We start from the raw sequence: 22002 nt of genomic DNA on the forward strand, positions 1-22002 counted from the left end.
ACTTATGTTTTTCTTTCCAACTTCAGTGCTTGTCCTTTTTAGAGATGTCCAATACTGTTCAACTGCCTACTGAGCTATTCGTTATTGCTGTAGCTGCAACTTGCGGAGTACCTCATCATACCTTAGTACTTCCGTATCCCACTTCCTTGCATATTGATTCTTCCTGACAAATCTGAGTCTATATCTGCTCCTGCGTACGCTTTACAATCCAGTGTCTGATTGTGGAGTCTCTGACCACGATGTAATCCAACTGAAATCTTCGCGCATCACCGGGACTTTTCCAAGTATACCTCCTCCTCTTGTGGTTTTCGAACCGAGTATTCGTTATTATTATTACAGAACTCAATTAGTCTTTCTCCTCTCTCATTCCCTGTCCCAAGCCCATAATGTCCAGAAACCATTTATTCTGCTCCTTCTCCTACAACTGCGTTTCATACCCCCAGGACTATTAGGTTTTCATCTCTCTTTACGTACTGTACCTTTTCCGAATCTTCATATACTTTCTCCATCTCTCCATCTTCAGCCTGCAACGTCGGCTTGTATACCTGAACTGTCGTTGTCGATGTTGGTTTGTTGTCCATTCTAATAAGAACAACCCTATCACAGAACTGTTCACGGTAACACACTCTCTGCCCATCCTTCCTATTCGTAACGAGTCCTACTCTCGTTATACTATTTTCTGCTGCTGTTCATATTACCCTGTACTCATCTGACCAGAAATCCTTGTCTTCTTTCCATTTTACCTCACTGACCCCTACTATATCTAGATTGAACCTTTGCATTTCCCTTTTTAGATTTTCTAGCTTCCCTACCACGTTAAAGCTTGACATTCCACGCCACGACTCGTAGAACATAATCCTTCCGTTGGTTATTCAATATTTTTCTCATAGTCACCTCCCCCTTGACAGTCCCCTCCGGGAGATCTGATTGGGGGACTATTCCGGAATCTTTTGCCAACGGAGAAACCACCATGACAAGGCCGTTGGTAGAATGAGGGTGACTTCATATGCTGGAGACCTTCGGTCGCCAATGCTGACTATTAATCAAAATGTAGGTGGTAGCGGATTTCAAACGGGAGACCGAGAACGTTTTGATTAATAATCAAAAACGCTACCCTCGGACCACGGCAGAAGACCATAAAGAACAATGAGGAGCCATCTGTGCGCAGTTGTCCAATGAAGGATAGACTCCGCGGGAAGCAGTACATGTATGATGGGGAGATTATTGATGCAGCAGCACGTTGGCTCCGAGGTCGGCCAGTAGTGTGAGACCATGCGGGCATACAGGCTACATCTACATCTACATCTACATTCATACTCCGCAAGCCACCTGACGGTGTGTGGCGGAGGGTACCTTGAGTACCTCTATCGGTTCTCCCTTCTATTCCAGTCTCTTATTGTTCGTTGAAAGAAGGATTGTCCGTATGCCTCTGTATGGGCTCTAATCTCTCTGATTTTATCCTCATGGTCTCTTCGCGAGATATACGTAAGAAGGAGCAATATACTGCTTGACTCCTCGGTGAAGGTATGTTCTCGAAACTTCAACAAAAGCCCGTACCTAGCTACTGAGCGTCTCTCCCGCAGAGTCTTCCACTGGAGTTTATCTATTATCTCCGTAACGCTTTCGCGATTACTAAATGATCCTGTAACGAAGCGCGCTGCTCTCCGTTGGATCTTGTCTACCTTCCATAAGGTGGGGTAAGGTGAATGCATTGAACGGAGGCTATGTGGACGAATAGGGTTTTGTAGCCAAAAGAGTGGGGAATACTATGATGTATTGGAATGATGAATAAAACCAACCTGCTTTCAGGAAAACCGCATGTTTGCATTACTCGTTGAACGGCCCTCGTACTAGGATTTAGCGTAAAGTACGGAAAAGAATAATTACTTTAGCATAAAGTATTTAAGGGCAGTTCTTTTACCTGAGAAAATTTTGTAGCAACCTTCGTTTTATAAAATGGAAACAATGTTCAACAGATCTTGGTAACAAACATACATTCGCGTGACAGATAACCATATAGTAGGATGCCCCCTTATCAATGGCAGGGGGTATCTGTAGAGAGGTTAGACTTACATATGGTTCGTAAAGAAGCTACAGGAGAAACAATCTGGATGATTGACTGATCTAGCCTTGTAACGTTAGCCAATTTGTCATTTCAAACGCAGCTGCTGCGAACAGCTAAAAGGAAGGGGAAGCTGAAGCTGTTAGATTTCCCTAGTACATGCAGTTGTACTGTAAGATTTAATTCGGAGGTAAAATAGTCATTTATTCGCATATACTGGCGATGATTGCTTAGGAGGATATAAAATGTTTGCAAATAGCATTAGGCAACTATTGACATAAATAGGGGAAAGGAATACAGTACAAAACACATGGTTAGCTTTGAGAGACGAAACAGTAGAGGCAACAGGGAACCAAATAAGCAAAAAGACAAGGTCTAGTAGAAATAGTTGGCTAACACAAGATACTGAAGTCAACTAATGAAAGAGAAAAATATAAAAATGCAGAAAATATATTTTGCAAATGATAATGGAGACGTCTAAATATTTCTATTAGTAGGAAACGAAAAATGGCAAAGCAGGAAGGTCTAGACGAGAAACACTGAATTGAAGAATAGTGTATAACTATATAAATCACAAATGCCACTTACAGGATGACTAAACAGACCTTCCGAGAAACAGCTGTAAGAGAATCAAGAACTCAAATGACATGACAGAACTATACAAACATACGCGCAAAAAAGCCGAAAGATGGATAAATATACAAAGGAAAAAATCTTCTAAACAGTTTAATGGAAAGGGGAGAGGAAGTAGATGAAAATGTGTTGGGAGATGTAATGTTGCGAAAGGAATTTGTGGAGCCACTGAAATACCAAAGCCAAAACAAAGTACCTGGGGAAGACAACATTCCCTGAGAATATTTGAGAACTTTTGGAGAACCCTAACAGTGCTATTGATTGTGGTAAGCAAGATATGTGAGACAGCCAAAACATCTTCACACTTCAAGAAGAATGTAATAATTTCAATACCAAACAAGTAGGGTGCTAAGTAAGTGAATATTGCCCACCCGGCTAGCTGCACGATCTAACACGCTGCTTCCCGAGCGGGAAGGCGTGCCGGTCCCCGGCACGAATACGCCGGGTGGATTAGTGTCAAAGTCCGGTGTGCCGGCCAGCCTGTGGATGATTTTTAAGGCGGTTTTCCATCAGCCTCGGCGAATGCAGGGTGGTTCTCCTTACTCCACCTCAGTTAGACTATGTCGGCGATTGCTGCGCAAACACTGTCTCCACATACACGTAAATCATCATTACCACACAAACATTTGGGGTTACAATTGTCTGGTATGAGACGTTCCCAGGGGCTGGTGGTAGGGGGGGGGGGGGAGGGTCCACTGGGGGCCGAACCGCACAATAACCCTGGGTTCGGTGTGGGGCAGCGGTGGGGTGAGTGGACTGCTGTAGCCTGTTGTGGGGTTGTGAACCAGCCCCTCCGTCGTTTCTAGGTCCCCGGTTCAATACACAAGTAAATATTACAAAACCATCAGTTTAATAAGTCAGTGTCGCAAAACACTTATAAGAATTATTTACGGAAGAATGAATAAATTGGAGAAAGGAGGGGATTCCGGTGAAATGTAGGAACACGGAGGCAATAATGACACTACGACTGTAGTAGATCGACGAAAACATGAAAACACCACAAACGCAACACATTACCATGCCTTACACGTTGGTATTCAACATCGTCAGTCCTCTCGTAAAGGATAAACAGAGATATTGTATACTTCTCAAGGAAATCTTTTATACCATTCTTCGTATGAAATAGTGGCAAGCACAGGTAACGATGATGGAGGTGAGTAGGGATCCTGCCCACTTCTCTCCAAAGCAGGCCACAAGGCCTCAACAGTACTGAGATCTGGTGATTGTGGTGGACAGGGGAGATGTGACAATTCATTCTCGTGCTCAGAAAATCAGTACTAATGACAGTCCCTTACTTCATAATACTGTCACACACTTGAGGGTGGCGCCTCTGTTACAGTCCAAGAAATGCACCGTGCGGGGTGAGGCCAATACACATTCAGGGTGAAGATAATGCAGTAAAGATTATTAGTCAAAGACAACTTGGAAACTTTTCTCATATGTATAGAAGTTTAGATCCAGTACACGTAGTATTGAATCGAGTGAGTGATGATCTAGAAAATATTGCCCGCATCAGGGCATTACGTGACAAAATGAGTTGTACTATACAGGTGTTTTTCACTAAGGGCCTAACTCTGTCTTTCTAACTGGGAATGCCCCAACATTTCTACTGCATTTAGAGGAGCTGGTAAACTTTTTTGCTGAAAATGAAACTTGCCTTAGTTTCATAAGTGATGAGCACTGGTATTATCATCAGCATGATACGCATAATGTAACCTATGGCATTAGAACTCAGAGTTCCAAGATTTTAGTGAGATTTAACATAGGGCTCGTCTTAATGAGACACTGGCTTCATGACAACCTGCGGGCTACGTGTCATTTATCACGGGCTCCATATGTGGTAGGTTATGGAATTATGTACGCCTGTGTTCCTGTAAGATTTATGTCTAATTAGCAATATGATGAAATCAGTCAAATCTGAAACATGTATCGGGTTACTGGGAAACAGTCATTCCAGCCATATGATGCAATGAATGGAAACTGTCTTATTATGCGATATGGAATAAACTCAATTGAGCGACACACATTGCGCCGCGATTATGCACTAGGTGCCTGGTCGATCACGAGGAACAACTGAAGGGCTTATTTCAATAGTGGTACAAGTACATTTTTGTTCATTTTGGGATACAGAGTCCTAAAGTTAAATGAGCGCTGAAAAATCTGCAGTTGAGATACCAGAAATATTCAAGCATTTGGCTTCTTGCTAGAGATGAACCTTTCTTTCTGTTTGTTTGGATCATTAATTACTGAAGTATTATAGGCAGAAATTGGAGATAATGGACTTCCACCACTATTGAAATAAGCCCTTCAACTGAAAAATACATTTCTCTTCTCCCACCACCTTATAAAGAAGTGTTGCTTCTTCTGGCCTCTGACTGCCTGGGGCTCGAACAGAGACTCCAGACTGGAGTGACGCGAGAGGTTAATACACGACAGCGGTTGCGTGCAGTGAAAGAGGTGCATTGCATGGGCACGTAGTTTCAGTAAAGTCACTTAATCGTTAAATATCCTGGTGGTGAATGTGAGTAAAGAAAGACGTGCATAGCTCAGGTTTGCGTTACAAATAGTACCGATTTCGATATTGTACGATTGTAATGAGTGAGATAATTCGAAAGTGACTGTGTACACCACTGGTGCGTATTCCACAAGGTTTGTTCTCGTTATCAATAAAAATATGTTGGCATCAGGAAAATGTTTGAAAAGTCATATCCAACAGTCAAGTTGCCTACTGATTTTTGTAGCGTTCCTAGGTGTTCTCGAGGTGAGCGCTATCGATTGTGCGTAATGGACACATGTACAGAAGACTCCAGGTTGGTAGAAAGAAAATTCGCGATGTGTGTCCAAATTTTAGGTGTCCGTTGGCAACGCTCACATATTTCTGTAAGTTACTACCAGCACATCTCATAACGTTTTAAGTTGTACCATCGAGAGGATTTGCTGCTTCCCGGTTTGTGACGTCTGTCAAACATCGCCGCGATCAGTCTCATGTGCATAACTTTGGTTTGTCAAACCTACGTCAGTAACAAGCTGTTCATTCAGAGTGACGACCGGCAGCCTTCCAATAGAAGTTTGTCTCATTCTCAGGTGTTGATAATATTTTGTCTACCTCCTGCAGCTCAGGCGAATAGGTTACGTGTAGTTTTGACTCCAGTCTACGAACTGTTAAGGAACGTTAATACGGTGTGCTCACCTAGTGGGCCTACTGGAACCATAGAATCGATGCTCCAGCTCCAGCATGAGGGCGCCATAACTCCTGGCCAGCGTGAACATGAACCCTCCACTCAACCATGAAGAGCTGGCTTCGGATTCCCCACCGATGAACAAGAAGACAGGATTTCCAGATTTGTAGTATCTGTCGTTGCGGTAGTAGAGCTGTAGAATAGGCCACAAATTATTGCAGTTGAGACAACTGGTGAGTGCAAAGACGTGTTTCACTCCAGTGTTTCATAGCCTATGTATTACAACACAGAGACCAATTGTAATGAGAAGAGCATCTACCTGCAGAACTATGAAACTGAACTAAAAAGTTGCTTTCGTTATTATTAAAGCAGTGGCTCAGAAAGAGTTTTTAACGTAGATCCAAAAATACACTGCGTAACACAATTAAAGAATCACTTTTTGGAAACCCCTTGATTGTCCCCCATTCCAACGTAGAAGTCTGACGTTTGGTTTGCTTTGTAAAGGTGCAAAAGCGTGACGCCTTGGGTTCGGTGACACTTCAAACAGCAAGATGCCGACACATGCCAAGAAAAGGTTAGAGCTCAGAAGTTCACGTCAGGCGAAACGTGGATTAATGATGACGTATGTGTGGGAGTCAACGCCCCGATGAAAGGGGCCTGGCCGGCCGATGTGGCCAAGCGGTTAAAGGCGCTACAGTCTGGAACCGCGTGACGCTCGAATCCTGCCTCGAGCATGGATCTGTGCGATCTCCTTAGGTTAGTTAGGTTTAAGTAGTTGTAAGTTCTAGGGGACTGATGACCTTAGAAGTTAAGTCCCATAGTGCTCAGAGCCATTTGAACCATTTTTAGAAAGGGGCCTGTTCGTGTGGATTCTGAGCGGCAGTGTGCCTGAAATACTTTTCTCGGCCACCCATAAGTAAACTGCTTGTTTATAACGCCGGCGCCCTCTTTCTGATCTCCATTGCGGAGGCATCAAAAGAAGGGGTGAAATGTGTGTAAGAGGCTGTGTGAAGAACTTCCCAACATGTCTCACTGTACCGTTGGACAAAATTTTGGTGAAATTTGGTGCAATGTGACACCACTGAACCACTTGACACCTCACATGATCTTCACTCTGGACCTTTTTTCGTATGTGTTGACGCCTTGTTGTTTTAAGCGTTGCTGAGCTCGTTGGTGACGTCGCTGGATGTCACACTTTTGCATGATTACACACAGAGTTTGCTGACACCGCTCAGCCAAATTTCAAACTTCTACGTTGCAATGGGAAATAATTATGGGGTTTCGAAAAATTAATCCCTTAATTGTGTTGCACAGTCTATCCCTGATCATTTCCCAACACCATGAAATCCGTGACAGTCAGCAAAGCAAACTTGGAACAATTTGATGAAAATTACTTTTGTTCTGTAGACGAATGTTCAGCCAAACACTTGGAACATGCGTGGTATGGCATACAAAGTTTTCTATTTCTTTTTTACATTTTGTTTCCACTCATAACATGTGATGTAACAAGGTCTACTTTTTTCTAAATTTAATTCACTGGTCTACTAACTAATCTGCAAACAACGACATGGAATCACAAAACCACAAAAGTAAACACGTGTAACTATTCTATAAACTGACTGTTTCCCATGTCGTTTCAATAAAATTGTGGGAATTAACTATGGAAAACATTTTTATCTAACTTACTGCAGCAGCAACAGCAGTGTGTTTATACCATGTCATATTTTGGTAGCTAGCAGAGATGGGTGATCTGCTCCTGAACTGATTCACAGACCTAAATCCTTCTGCAGACTGAGTGATAGGTAACTCAGAAAAATGGAGCAGAGGCAAACTGTCTCTTGAGTGACGTCATTGAGTCGAAGATTCTAGGGTAGGATACTGCAACTGCGTCCCACAGAAACTGCTGAATTAGTCACTATGGCATAGAGTATTATAGTAAGAAATGTCTCCCTATATGCAAAAAATAAAATAAATTATGCTGTAGACTATACACATGTAAGTTTTTCTACACCTTAATGCTGCAAACAACTTGTGTCAAAAAGGAAAGGAAAAAGTCGAAGAGATTAGTTCCTTAGAATGTAGCATTAATGCAGATAATACTTTCCAATCATTTATTTTGGCTCTTGAAAAGACAAGTGGCAAGGAGATACCACGCTGGTACATTTGGTGCTTCTCTGAAGAGATGATGCTCTGAGAGTGGCAGTACTCACTCGGGAGCTACCGAGCTGCAAGGAAGTGACTCACAACAGCCGGTGAGCTAGGTCTCACTCACCACTCTGCTCTCACTCTTGACGCACAAGGAGTGATCACATGGCGACTCAGAGTGACACTGTCTCTTGTCTCGGATTTGGTCGCAGCATTATTGGCTCGTTCACTGAGTCAACTGCAGTTGGACTTAACTCCTTGATTCAGCACTCTCCATTCAAGTTCAGTTCAGCACAGAAACTGTTCATAGCAGTAATAACGGTATGTACAGTGTTATTACAAATGATTAAAGCGATTTCACAGCTCTACAATAACTTTATTATTTGAGATATTTTCACAATGCTTTGCACACACATACAAAAACTCAAAAAGTTTTTTTAGGCATTCACAAATGTTCGATATGTGCCCCTTTAGTGATTCGGCAGACATCAAGCCGATAATCAAGATCCTCCCACACTCGGCGCAGCATGTCCCCATCAATGAGTTCGAAAGCATCGTTGATGTGAGCTCGCAGTTCTGGCACGTTTCTTGGTAGAGGAGGTTTAAACACTGAATCTTTCACATAACCCCACAGAAAGAAATCTCATGGGGTTAAGTCGGGAGAGCGTGGAGGGCATGACATGAATTGCTGATCATGATCTCCACCATGACCGATCCATCGGTTTTCCAATCTCCTGTTTAAGAAATGCCCGAACATCATGATGGAAGTGCGGTGGAGCACCATCCTGTTGAAAGATGAAGTCGGCACTGTCGGTCTCCAGTTGTGGCATGAGCCAATTTTCCAGCATGTCCAGATACACGTGTCCTGTAACGTTTTTTTCGCAGAAGAAAAAGGGGCCGTAAACTTTAAACCGTGAGATTGCACAAAACACGTTAACTTTTGGTGAATTGCGAATTTGCTGCACGAATGCGTGAGGATTCTCTACCGCCCAGATTCGCACATTGTGTCTGTTCACTTCACCATTAAGAAAAAATGTTGCTTGATCACTACAACAAGTTTCGCACTGAACGCATCCTCTTCCATGAGCTGTTGCAACCGCGCCGAAAATTCAAAGCGTTTGACTTTGTCATCGGGTGTCAGGGCTTGTAGCAATTGTAAACGGTAAGGCTTCTGCTTTAGCCTTTTCCGTAAGATTTTCCAAACCGTCGGCTGTGGTACGTTTAGCTCCCTGCTTGCTTTATTCGTCGACTTCCGCGGGCTACGCGTGAAACTTGCCCGCACGCGTTCAACCGTTTCTTCGCTCACTGCAGGCCGACCCGTTGATTTCCCCTTTCAGAGGCATCCAGAAGCTTTAAACTGCGCATACCATCGCCGAATGGAGTTAGCAGTTGGTGGATCTTTGTTGAACTTCGTCCTGAAGTGTCGTTGCACTGTTATGACTGACTGATGTGAGTGCATTTCAAGCACGACATACACTTTCTCGGCTCCTGTCGCCATTTTGTCTCACTGCGCTCTCGAGCGCTCTGGCGGCAGTAACCTGAAGTGTGGCTTCAACCGTACAAAACTTTATGAGTTTTTCTACGTATCTGTAGTGTGTCGTGACCATGTCTCAATGAATGGAGCTACAGTGAATTTATGAAATCGCTTCAATCATTTGTAATAGCCCTGTATATAACATTATTCAATTTTCCATTTGCACGGGAGTCAGGAGGAAAGGTACATGATTTCATTGGTAAGAGTTGAGCCGTGCATGGCTCGTGTTCATCCCATTAATTGTTTGTCATCTTCTATTACGGTAGTGCCGCCTCGTTTTTTTATTCCATTTACTGGCGTCACTAACTTCCAGCCTTACTTGCCCGTGAGTGGCAGCGGGAGCGCTTATCGATAAGCGCACTGCCATACCATCTCTGGAGCGACCAGTAGTATTTCCGGGTCGTCGTGTGTCGGGTAGTCAGTGATTAGGAGACGCACCAGCAGTGCAGTCGCGACGGAGCAGCAGTCGCGGACGGACCAGCAGTCCAGTCGGTCGGTTGGCGTGGAGCAGCAAGCAAGCCCCAATCGCGCGGGGTCGGCTGCAGCCGCTGGCTGCGTGTACGCGTGGTTGGAGTGTGAGGTGCTGCTTACGAATGCTTCGAAGTTTGTCGCCCACCGATCTTGGACATGAATTAGTCCTCACTTAACTTACTATCTAGCCTCAACTGTTTACATTTCTTCAAAAAAAATGGTTCAAATGGCTCTGAGCACTATGGGACTCAACATCTTAGGTCATAAGTCCTCTAGAACTTAGAACTACTTAAACCTAACTAACCTAAGGACATCACACACACCCATGCCCGAGGCAGGATTCGAACCTGCGACCGTAGCAGTCCCGCGGTTCCGGACTGCAGCGCCAGAACCGAACGGCCACCGCGGCCGGCTTACATTTCTTCGTTTGATCCTGGTTGTCACTTATGGGACATTCTTGCGAGCAACAACGTGTGTGTATGTAAGTCGGCTAAGATTCCTTCCATCTTCCGGTGAAATTTAACTTAATTTATTCCCTGTGATGGAAGTTTACCAGCGGTATCTTCTGCCTTACGGCCGTTGACGTTCTGGTTACCTGCCCTGGTCATTGACGTAATTGTAGGCAGTGTATTTTCCTCGTCGTGTTGTTGCTGTCCAGCGCGGCGTGTAGTTCGACAGCTGAGGTGTCGTTGATGGTTGTGGGCGCCAATATTTTGTGTGTCGTGTATTGAAATCTTGTGGTCGTTTATCTGGTTGCGTGGAGCAGAACTGATTTGGTTGATTGGTCGGTCGGCTGTCTGTCTGCTGGGTTGCCTCCAGATTAAGAAGTCGCTGGACAGGCAGCCTGTCTCACATAAACGGGCATTACTGTTACAATCCCAGGCCGACCCTTGGAAACTTCTGAGCGCGGTTCCTTGTGTATTATGTAGTAATTTCCCTGTTTGGATTTTAGTTATTTGGTTGATGTGTGGCTTTCAGCCGAGTATCAATATCTCGTAAATTAATGTTCTTGTCTTGCCCTTAAGGCATGAGATTGTTACATTTTTATATGGGGCCTTCAGGCGAATTTTACTGGAGAGGTTTTAAAATAAGGTCTTCTGTCTTTTAGATTGAAACTCTTTCTAGGCCTTAAGCCATTAAACATATTTTGTTGGTACGTGGCCTCCTGCCGAGTATTAATATCTCTTAAATTAATGTCCTTGTCTTGCCCTTAAGGCATGAGATTGTTATTCTTTATTTTATATGAAATGTTTTAAGATACGGCCTTCTGCCCTTTAAAATTAAAACTCTTCTTCTAGGGCTTAAGCCGTTAAATTATTTGTTGGTGAATGGCCTTCAGCCGAGTGTTAATATCTCCTAAATTAATCTTCTTCTCTTGCCCTTAAGGCATAAGATTGTAATGCTTTTGAATGGGGCCTTCAGCCCAATTTGCGTGAAATGTTTTAAGATAAGACCTTCTGCATTTTGATTGAAACTCCTCTTATTGCTTAATGTGCGACCTCCAGCATAGTTCCATTAAAATTAAATTGCTAAGGCCTTCAGCCGATAAGATTGGAGATATAGAAAATACTTTTGGGTGAAACCTCCAGAAGAACTTTGTACTTCAATTTTGCTTAAGCCATGTGTCTTGGATTTTGAATGTGGCCTTCAGCCGATCTAAAGTTAATCAGAGGAGGTCGATTAAAGTTTTGAGTGTTTTGTATCCTTGTTGAAATATTGTGTGTTGATAAACAAAGTTTGTATGTTGAGTGCAGTTCACAGGAACTTATTTTGGCCCCTTTCCACAACCTAATCCGCTCTGCCCTGCTAGCCCAGGCATTTCAATATTATTAGTGATTCTGAACAGAAAACTTCAAAAAACGTTTCTTAAGATCATCCAGCATACAGCTGTTTGAAAATCGTGGACGTCAGTTGTATGTTCTTCTTCACCAGCACTCACATATAACGAAAGCGACATCAAGCTATGTAGTGTTGTTGTTACCGACTGTTTCAGCGATGCACAGTCTGTACTGTCAGTCATACAGTACCTTACTGAAACGCATCCTATGCATTCGATCGGTCACTTCATGGTCATTGAGGTCACCTGATCTTACTCGATTAGATTACTGTTTGTGGGTTGGCTTCAGAGCGAAGTCTACAAACACAGAGTGGACATAAAGGAGAAACTTTCCGCTCGTATTTTACATGTGTGGGCTCAGGTCAGCAACACAGCAACTGTCTGCAAGAAATGCAAAAAGCATTGCAGTTGACAGTGGACTTTTAGAACACGTTTTATGAGGAAATGTGCACAACTAAACAAAACATTAGATCAATATATTTCATTATCTATCACCTACCTTTGTCGTATTCCCTGTTGTTCCCAAGACTTTCCTCAGAAACTGTTGAGAACGGGACTTATGTTCACATGCCTTTTCTTGTTCAGAGTCACTAATACTATACCTCTCAAAGCATGTAGCTTTCCTCCTGACTCACCCTGTTATTAGTGTGTGTAAGATTATAGAAAACACTGCATGTGCATTTTTCCTCATTTCAAATTTTTAGTATTTTAAATGTGGATCTTCGTAGTAAGTGTTTTAATTTTTCCGTATACCATACTAGGTCTATAACTTTGCTTCCTCCCGTTTTTTTCTCGAAGTTCGGAGCTTTATTGTGAAAAACTTACAAAAAAATTACGATTCATAGTATTGCCCATCGCTGTCCACTACATTCTTCCATCTTCGGATAGCATACGAATCCCGTGGTGGAAGAACTGAGCATCTTTTGTGGGGATCCATGAACCGATTCAATTTTGCTCTTGTTCATATGATCGGAAGTCCTGATCAGCCAGCCTGTATGCCACTGATCGAAAAGGTGGTAGTCAGAGAGAGCAACGCATGGAGAATACGGCTGGAGGGTTAGGACTTCTCATTACAACGTTTCCATGTATATTTTGACATGGGGTCGAGCACTGAACTGCTGCAAAATTAGCTTTACGTGTCAATCGCTGTATTGTGGCCGTTTGTGTTTCAGTGCTGCGCTCGAACGCATCAGTTGCTTTCGATAATGATGTCCTGTGACTGTCTTCGTCTGTGTCAGTAGCTACGAAAATTTTCAGTCTTCCACAGCCATGCCGGTCTTCGACATCAAAATCACCGTTCTTAAGGCATTGAAGACATTCTTTGCACGCTCTTCCACTAGTAGTTCCCTCACCATTGGTCTTACCCAGCATTTTAAGAGCCACAGCCGCAGAATTCTTCATGTTGAAGCAGAAAATTAAAACTTCCCGCAAATGGCGAGAAATGGCTATGTAAGTTGACGTACTTTAACGAGAATTACCTTCTTATGCGATCACAAATCGACTAATATTTTTGTGGCATTATGTTCACAGATGCCTAAGCTTATTGTATTACACCTATGACCAGCCATCCGAACCCCACTTGCCGCTACTGCCGTCTATTGCAAAACGGCGGAAGCAAAGTTGTAGACCTAATATTTTCCGTGGTGCAGGACGTAAGTTAAGCCACGTTGCCTTCGCCTAGATGAGCTTCAAGCTTCATATATCATTTTACCAAACTGGACAAAAGAAAGTAAAGTTACTGTTAGCAGGGAACTTCCTATCCTTCTGGCTTCTACTCAAAGCTCAAGGGACGTGCAAGAATAGTGTTGGTCACAAAGGCTATCAAGATCGCAGTCAAACGACGATTCTCCTGCATAAATGTAAAATGGTTCAAATGGCTCTGAGCACTATGGGACCTAACTTCTGAGGTCATCAGTCCCCTAGATCTTAGAACTACTTAAACCTAACTAACCTAAGGACATCACTCACATCCATGCCCGAGGCAGGATTCGAACCTGCGGCAGTAGCGGTCTCGCGGTTCCAGACTGTACCGCCTAGAATCGCTCGGCCACGCCGGCCGGCGCATAAATGTAAAACATAGATTCTAGTGAATGGTTCTCACTGATGTCTGCTTGCTCCGCTTGCAGTTCACATTATCTTCTCCCTCCAGGAAGTCAAATTGTCTCTCAGTATGTAATCAGACTGTCACTTTCTTTTGGTTCCGGACCCAATTGTAAGATACTTCCTTTATAAGGCCTAACCACAACCAATATTCGCACGCAACAAACCACAAGTGAAAGTGTCAACGGTATCAAGACGATCATTTTACATAAATTTAGAGCATTAGATAGACAATATTTACAGGTAATTCATAAATAGTACAAATTATAATTCACGAACCCAAAAAAATATTATCAAACGTTTTACTGCCCGGTTATCTGATAACATTAAGAACTATTTGACTGCTTAAAAAGTAACGAGAATGGACAGGTACAAACAATCGCAGTTTCCATGCCGGATTTATAGATAGAAGACTTAGTCACACCTTCAAAAGTCCTTCCAGTGTAAAGAAAGATGCACTGAAAAAAGTATTATAAGCTACGGAAAGGCTGTCATAACAAAACGAGGTTTAATGTCAGTGCCTTGATAGCGGACAATGCTTCAAATACGGAATCAGCAGTATGACTGTCAGTTATCCGTATGCTCTGTAACCGTTCGTTATCACATTTTGACATGTTTTTGCATTTTCGGAAATACCTTTTTTGACTATGTTAGGATGATCTGAAAATGGGTCCCGGCCCGAAATTAGTCATCGAGCGAATAAAGAAAGTGAAACTTGCAACTTTGGAGTGGTTTTTCGTCGTACTTGTTAACAAAAGCTGTTGACCTACATCCATTTCAGCATGTTGGAAGTTCGTTGAACGTATGAGGCCAATGTAAGACTGTAAGTTTTAATCTGTCAGTGATGATGATGATCATCATCATAGACTGGAATTAAAGAAACAAATTCTATACTGCTTACTTGTATCTGTTACGTTTAAATACTTTCGTCACCGTGTCCCATGCCCGAAACACCACCTGTCAGTGTTCTACAACGGTGGACAGTGTTCATCTTATTTTGACTCACCAGTGTATCATAGACTTAATGGGACATCCGTTGGAGCTCTCGTTGAGTTACCGCGAGCCCCTGCAGCGCCCACGTCGAGCTTCCGTCGAGCTCATGCCGGACTCTCGGCGAATCCAAGCCGGTCGCTTTTCCCGTCTCTTCGATCTCCTCGGCTCCGCCAGCCGTTGCTCAGCCCTAGGACCCGTTCTACACAGCATCGTGGCATCGCTCCAGCAGCCACCAAGGATGGAATTAAGCCAATAAGAATTTTTCCTAACAATGACCTTCGCAACCAACGTCATGTATTTTACATTTATGCAGGAGAATCGTCGTTTGACTGCGATCTTGATAGCCTTTGTGACCAACACTATTCTTGCACGTCTTTTGAGCTTTGAGTAGAAGCCAGAAGGACAGGAAGTTTCCTGCTAACAGTAACTTTACTTTCTTTTGTCCAGTTTGGTAAAATGATATATGAAGCTTGAAGCTCAACGTCATGTATTTTACATTTATGCAGGAGAATCGTCGTTTGACTGCGATCTTGATAGCCTTTGTGACCAACACTATTCTTGCACGTCCCTTGAGCTTTGAGTAGAAGCCAGAAGGACAGGAAGTTTCCTGCTAACAGTAACTTTACTTTCTTTTGTCCAGTTTGGTAAAATGATATATGAAGCTTGAAGCTCATCTAGGCGAAGGCAACGTGGCTTAACTTACGTCCTGCAGCACTGAAAATATTAGGTCTACAACTTTGCTTCCGCCGTTTTGCAATAGACGGCAGTAGCGGCAAGTGGGGTTCGGATGGCTGGTCATAGGTATAATACAATAAGCTTAGGCATCTGTGAACATAATGCCACAAAAATATTAGTCGATTTGTGATCGCATAATAAGGTAATTCTCGTTAGAGTACGTCAACTTACATAGCCATTTCTCGCCATTTGCGGGAAGTTTTAATTTTCTGCTTCAACATGAAGAATTCTGCGGCTGTGGCTCTTAAAATGCTGGGTAAGACCAATGGTGAGGGAACTACTAGTGGAAGAGCGTGCAAAGAATGTCTTCAATGCCTTAAGAACGGTGATTTTGATGTCGAAGACCGGCATGGCTGTGGAAGACTGAAAATTTTCGTAGCTACTGACACAGACGAAGACAGTCACAGGACATCATTATCGAAAGCAACTGATGCGTTCGAGCGCAGCACTGAAACACAAACGGCCACAATACAGCGATTGACACGTAAAGCTAATTTTGCAGCAGGTCAGTGCTCGACCCCATGTCGGAAACCCGTCAAAATATACATGGAAACGTTGTAATGAGAAGTCCTAACCCTCCAGCCGTATTCTCCATGCGTTGCTCTCTCTGACTACCATCTTTTCGATCAGTGGCCCTTGTTGACAGACTGCCTGTTGGTTTCTGTCTCGGGTCCTTCGACCGACGTTTGTTTGATGACTTTTCTGACATTTCGCCAGCATGAGTGAGTGTCGTTGTGAAACCTTCACCTTCCATTGCTGGTGGTGAACTGGCGTCGAGTTCGCAGCCGCAGATTACATGCATCATTCGCGCCAACGTTCAAGTGCTTTTCAGTGTTCATTTCTGCTGCGGTTCTCCCCTGGCTACCTGCAACGGCCGTTCGGTGCAGCACGGGATTCCAGGGTCCGTTCACCTTGAGGCTTTCTTCTCTCTTATTGAAGCCGTTGCCATGTTTGTGTATTTACACAGCTTCTCTGAACAAGCGGGTGTGATAGCTCTTCATACAGCAAGAACTTCCGCGTCGGCGCATTTTACTGTCTAGTCGGTCTTGCACAGCACCAGCTCCGCCAGGAGCGACTTTTCCACCTGCCCCAACTTGCAATGCTACTTATGTTCGGTGATCCTGGTGTTGATTGATCGTCCAATCATTTCAATACAGTCTTTTCCGCATTTACGTCGTATGCGGCATATATGCGGGACTACGCAAGCACATCATCCTCGTAATCAGAAGACCTGGGTTCAAGTCTCAGGCGAGGCCATATCGCCGCACGGGGTAGCTGTGCAGTCTTGGACATCTTGTCACTCGCACTGCTTGCCCCGTCGGAGGTCAGAGTCCTCTGTCGGCTATGGGTGTGTGTGTTGTCCTTAGCGTAAGTTTGTCCAAGTAGTGTTTAAGTCTAGAGACCGATGACCTCCGCAGTTTGGTCCACCAGTCCTTACCACAAATTTACAAAATTTCCGATTACGCAAACACACTGTGAAACGACAAATCTGGAAAAGAAATGTCGGATACGACCTTTCTGCCATAAATTCGCGGAGAGACGGACAGAATCGGCCGTATATTTGACAAACACGGACAAAGACTTTTCATAAACCGACAAAGAAGATCTAACAGTGTCTCAGACAGGCAGAGGAGGAAAGAGACCCACCTGCAACGCCGGGAATATACCGCATGTCATGCACATGAGAAAAGTTTTTGTTGGAATGACTGGACGGTCAATCAACACCAGGCACACAGAATATAAGCGGCACTGCAGACTGGAGCAGTTGGAGGAATCGGCCGTAGTAGAGCACTCGCCGTGTGAGGCCGAACACATAGTGAAATTCGCCGACACGGAAATTTTTACTGTAGAGAAGGGCTACCAGACCCACTTGTTCAGAGAATCTATATAAATATACAAACATGACAATAGCTTCAACAAGAAAAAATAAAGTATCAAGATGAATGGGTCCTGGGTTCCCGTGCTGCAGCGAACGACCGTTGCAGATAGCAAGGAGATAACCGCAGCAGAAGTGACCACTGAAAGGCCCTTAGACGTTGGCATACCAGGTACATATAATCTGCGGCCACGAGCTCGACTCCAGTCCACCACCAGCAATGGAGTGTGAAGCTTTGACAATGCCAGCCACTTGTGCTCGCGAAACGGCAGAAAATCATGAAACAAACGTCGGCCTAAGAGCCCGAAACGATGCAGTTTGGCAATATTTGTTGTGCTGTGAGGAAAGCAGTGTCATTTGGGTACTCTATTGCTGGTTTTATCGACATGAATTCTGCGACTAAGAAAATTCTGGAGAGCATCAACGATTTTTCTGTAGGCTGGCAAACAGGTCTGAAAGTTTCGGCGGTATTTTGAAATGTTGAGTTGAGGATAAGCAGTACATGGATCAAAGACAGGAAGCTCATACCGTGCGTAAACTGATGAAACTTTCTGATGTCATTTGCATACACCACTTGCGACAGGTCACTGGAATGAGTCACACCCATCAAGTAATGACGAGCACCTGACCGGAACGATTTCCGGTGGAAAGACATCACTCTTGCCAGGAGGAAGGCAGGTTTATGAGATTTATCGGGAGAATCCTCAGGAAAGGTACCAGAAAGGAGATGCGCATCGTGGAACAGCTTAATCTCAAACGTACGAGAGCCTTCGTCTTTATATCAGCCAACAAATTTGTTACTTCATGCAGCTTACATCTCACGTAGAGACCATGAGGGTTAAATTGCAATAATTCGGGTGTATACAGTGGCATACCGCCAATTATCCTTCCTGTATACCAAATACGAGTGGTACAATGTATTAGCAATTCGTAGTACACAATACTGTCACTGTTTCATTATTATCTTTCGTGGATGCGCGCAGGTCCTTGTACGGGGAGTTGCTGCTTTGTTTGGAGTGAAGCATACCTTTTTTCGCTTATTTTAGCATAAAGATGCTATTTCTCATCAGCAGTAACGATACAAAATAGGAATGATTGTTGTTGTTCACGAGTAAATTGATAGCGATCAAGCAGTGATTTACATATGGCCACCTGCTACTTTTTTGACTGTGGCTTACAGGATGCATTACCAACACACCCGATTTTTGAACCGTCTCCAGTGCATGCAAATGTCTCACGATGGAGGAACGATCACAGTTCATCATATCTGCCAGTTCTAGAGTACACTGACCTGGATCGTTGTGGATTAATGCGTTTAAACGACCTTCATGAAACCCTGAAAGTCTTCCTGAACGTGGAAAATCACTAATGTCAAAACGATCGTCAAAACGAGAAAACCATTTTTTTGCGTTCTCTGTTCAGTGGGATTATATTCCCATACACGACTCAAATGTTTCCCGTTGCCTCCGCTGCTGTCATCCCTCTATTGAACTGAAAGAACCATTTTCTGCCGTCCACAGCTCCAGTCAGTATCTCCGAATGACGAAATCACAATATGTAAATTCATATATCAACACTGAACTACCAATAAAAAATGACAACCGATAAGTGAACCCATAGAAAGCGTAATACCAACAAGCAAAACAAAAACGCTACGAACTTACTCATCAGCCTAACATATTGTCAGCATCCAGTGCAAGACTAATAGATGTAGGAAGAGTGGGTTCGCTCACAAAGTGCTTCCTGTCTGAGATTACGTTCAAAAGTGGTGCTTGGTACCAGTGAGGGTAGGCGCATTACCCTCTTAGCAATTTCCTGTTCTCCTGTAGTCAGAAATGAGTTTTTCACATAGACTGAACGGGCTTTTAAAAGGTTTTCGGACAATAGAGGTTGCTATTTAATAACGACTATAAACACAGATAAAAAATGCCGAGTATTTTATCAGTATGATTCAGCTGTATACTGAATCCTACTTGTCCACTCTGACATTCTAAAACAGCGCTCGTCATAGAGGTGTACGGCCATTGCCGCAGTCAGTGTTGAAGCCTCTTTCATCCTCAAATGTGACGCCTTGTCTGCGCTCCACTGTCTGTGCGAGTACGCTCCAGTTCAGCAGGAGAGGTAGCTGGGTATTGTTGCAGTGTTCTTTGTGTAGAGGTACAATGGTCGAACAGCAGGGACGTTGTTGTGTGGCGTGTCAATGGCTATTGTCTCAGCTTTCGGCTACTGCGCGTGATGATACTTTCAGTAACAAGAGCAATATTTTGGAAATTTTAAGCCATATCTCATTCTCAACAGCTTCTCGTTGCTGTATTTCAGGAACATGTGCTTCTAGCTACTAGTTTCCATTCTCACTTGGTTACTCAAGTTCAAATATCTGTAGGATACACGACAAGAGCATTGAATCTCAGTCTCTGTCATGCTGATGACGTTATCTTTGATTTCACAGTCTAATATTGTCTGAGTGTAGGTCATTATGGAAATAGCAATAAAGGAAATTTTCTACAAAAAAAGAGCTATGCCGCGTCACATTCTATGTAGCTTCACAGTGTGGCTCCTAGACATTGAAACAATGTGACAGGCTCCACAAATCTACTGCTAATTTTGTATTCTGATTCTGTCTTTTCTCGACTGGCATTACACGGCATTCAACATTTAAAACAATCCTCAGTGACACAAGTCAAAATATTGTCTAAGTCGTTGTATATTGCCTTACGATCACCAAATGATGATACTTCCTAATAGATAACAGCATCGGCAGGAAAGAATCTAAGCGTGTTTCTGTTCCAATTTGATAACTGGATTATCTTCGATGTATTGAGAATATTAAGTGTTCTGTAACACATTGTGGTCACTACCAATGTTGCTTTCTCTTACTTGAGAACATTTTCCTGTCCCTATAAGTCAAATGTTCTTCGAAGCCGTCACATTTTTATGAATATACACCTTCTTGTCTTGGTTATCAGACAACTGACTAGTGGGAATACCTCAACTGACTAGTGTGAACACCTCCTTGAAATTTCAAATGACCATACCTGTCTCCACGGCGAACGTCTCTGTGCGTTTGTAAAAGAGTGAGTGGCTGCGTTTCATTAAAATATTTGCCTGAGATATGCAGATTTGTTCTGGTTAAAATCTTCAATTTCTTCAAACAATTTGTGTTGTAAGTGAGAGTAAAGTTTTACCTTTCTTGTTTTCGCACCCGCAAATGATTTCTTTAGTTCATCTGTGTTTCATATTTTTTTCAAAAATTCTGTAACATGTTGGGTCATGACACACCTGTAAATCCCTTCGCTACAGCCGGCCGTCGCTGTTCTTGCTATGCGATAATCTCTAGTATATGAGAGCCTCTCGCAGGAACACACTTCGAACTGTCACCACTGTAATGTAATATCAATAGACTTTGACAGCAATGGCAGCATCATGTTTCAAACCGAATGCTCTTTATACACATTTCTAACTTAAAGCATAACTCTGCGAATAAACCGACAACTATTATTTTGCATGAAAATTTCTAAAAAAAAAAGAATAAAAAAAGAACCGAAGCCTGAAGATTCATCGCACATGTGGATCCTTATTCATATTTCCTATAAAATATTAAAAATACACATTTGCTACACGAAAACATCCCACGCACACGCTACACTACGTTGTAATCAGAATAATGGAATAGGAAAAGGAACTGTAGAGCGAGATTGGACGGACGATAATGAAGTTTCCTGCAGTCGGTGAGCGCGTCGGAGGAAGGCACGACGGAGCAACAAACAACAACAATTGAATGCTCTTCAGTTTTCCTTATGCGACGTCACTACCGATAGTTTCCAATGATGAATCTAAGAGTGATTTGTAACCAAATGGTTCTTTACGTTTCTTTCCGTCAATGAACTGGCCAGTTTCCCCTAAATTCTCGAAGTATTTTCCTTCGGAGTTACCTGATGTTTTCTTCAGATTTCCAGTAACTGTTGCTGAGTATTCTCTGCACTGTCGTACCATCTCTGGAGCGACCGATAATATTTCCGGGTCGTCCTGTGTCTGGCAGACAGATGGAGACGGACCAGCAGTGCAGTCGGGACGCAGCAGCAGTGAAGTCGCGGACGGAGCGCCGGTGAGGCGCCGACAGCCAGTGCTCGCCGACCGCTGGCGACCCACATGAATTGTTCCACGGAGGGAGATTGGAGCGGGACGACCGTTGGTTGGTCGTCTTATCGGCCGACGTGAAAAGGCAGCACATCACCGTTTCCGGGCCTGTGAAATTGGCCAGTTGGCGTGGAGCAGAGAGGAAGAACCCGTGGCGTGTGTCTGGCCGGCGCCGCTGGCGGGGTCCACGCGCAGTTGGAGTGTGAGGGGCTGTTTCCATTGCTACGAGGTCCGTGGCTCACTGATCCCGGACACGAAAGTTGAGTCTTTACTCAAGCTACCAGCCAGCCCCAATTGTTC

At 43.6% G+C, this 22002-nt stretch overlaps 1 protein-coding gene across 1 annotated transcript in view; it reads right to left on the minus strand.

Annotated features, from left to right (window-relative positions):
* LOC126188488 (putative serine protease K12H4.7) overlaps nucleotides 1-22002 on the minus strand; it is an 83071-nt gene that overhangs the window by 55652 nt on the left and 5417 nt on the right. Inside the window, exon 2 of the mRNA XM_049930091.1 lies at nucleotides 5886-6067. Coding sequence (XP_049786048.1) covers nucleotides 5886-6067 — 182 coding nt within the window. The remainder of the gene's footprint in view (nucleotides 1-5885; nucleotides 6068-22002) is intronic.

This window comes from Schistocerca cancellata, chromosome 5 (assembly GCF_023864275.1).
Source record: "Schistocerca cancellata isolate TAMUIC-IGC-003103 chromosome 5, iqSchCanc2.1, whole genome shotgun sequence".
In the NCBI taxonomy this organism is placed as follows: domain Eukaryota; kingdom Metazoa; phylum Arthropoda; class Insecta; order Orthoptera; family Acrididae; genus Schistocerca; species Schistocerca cancellata.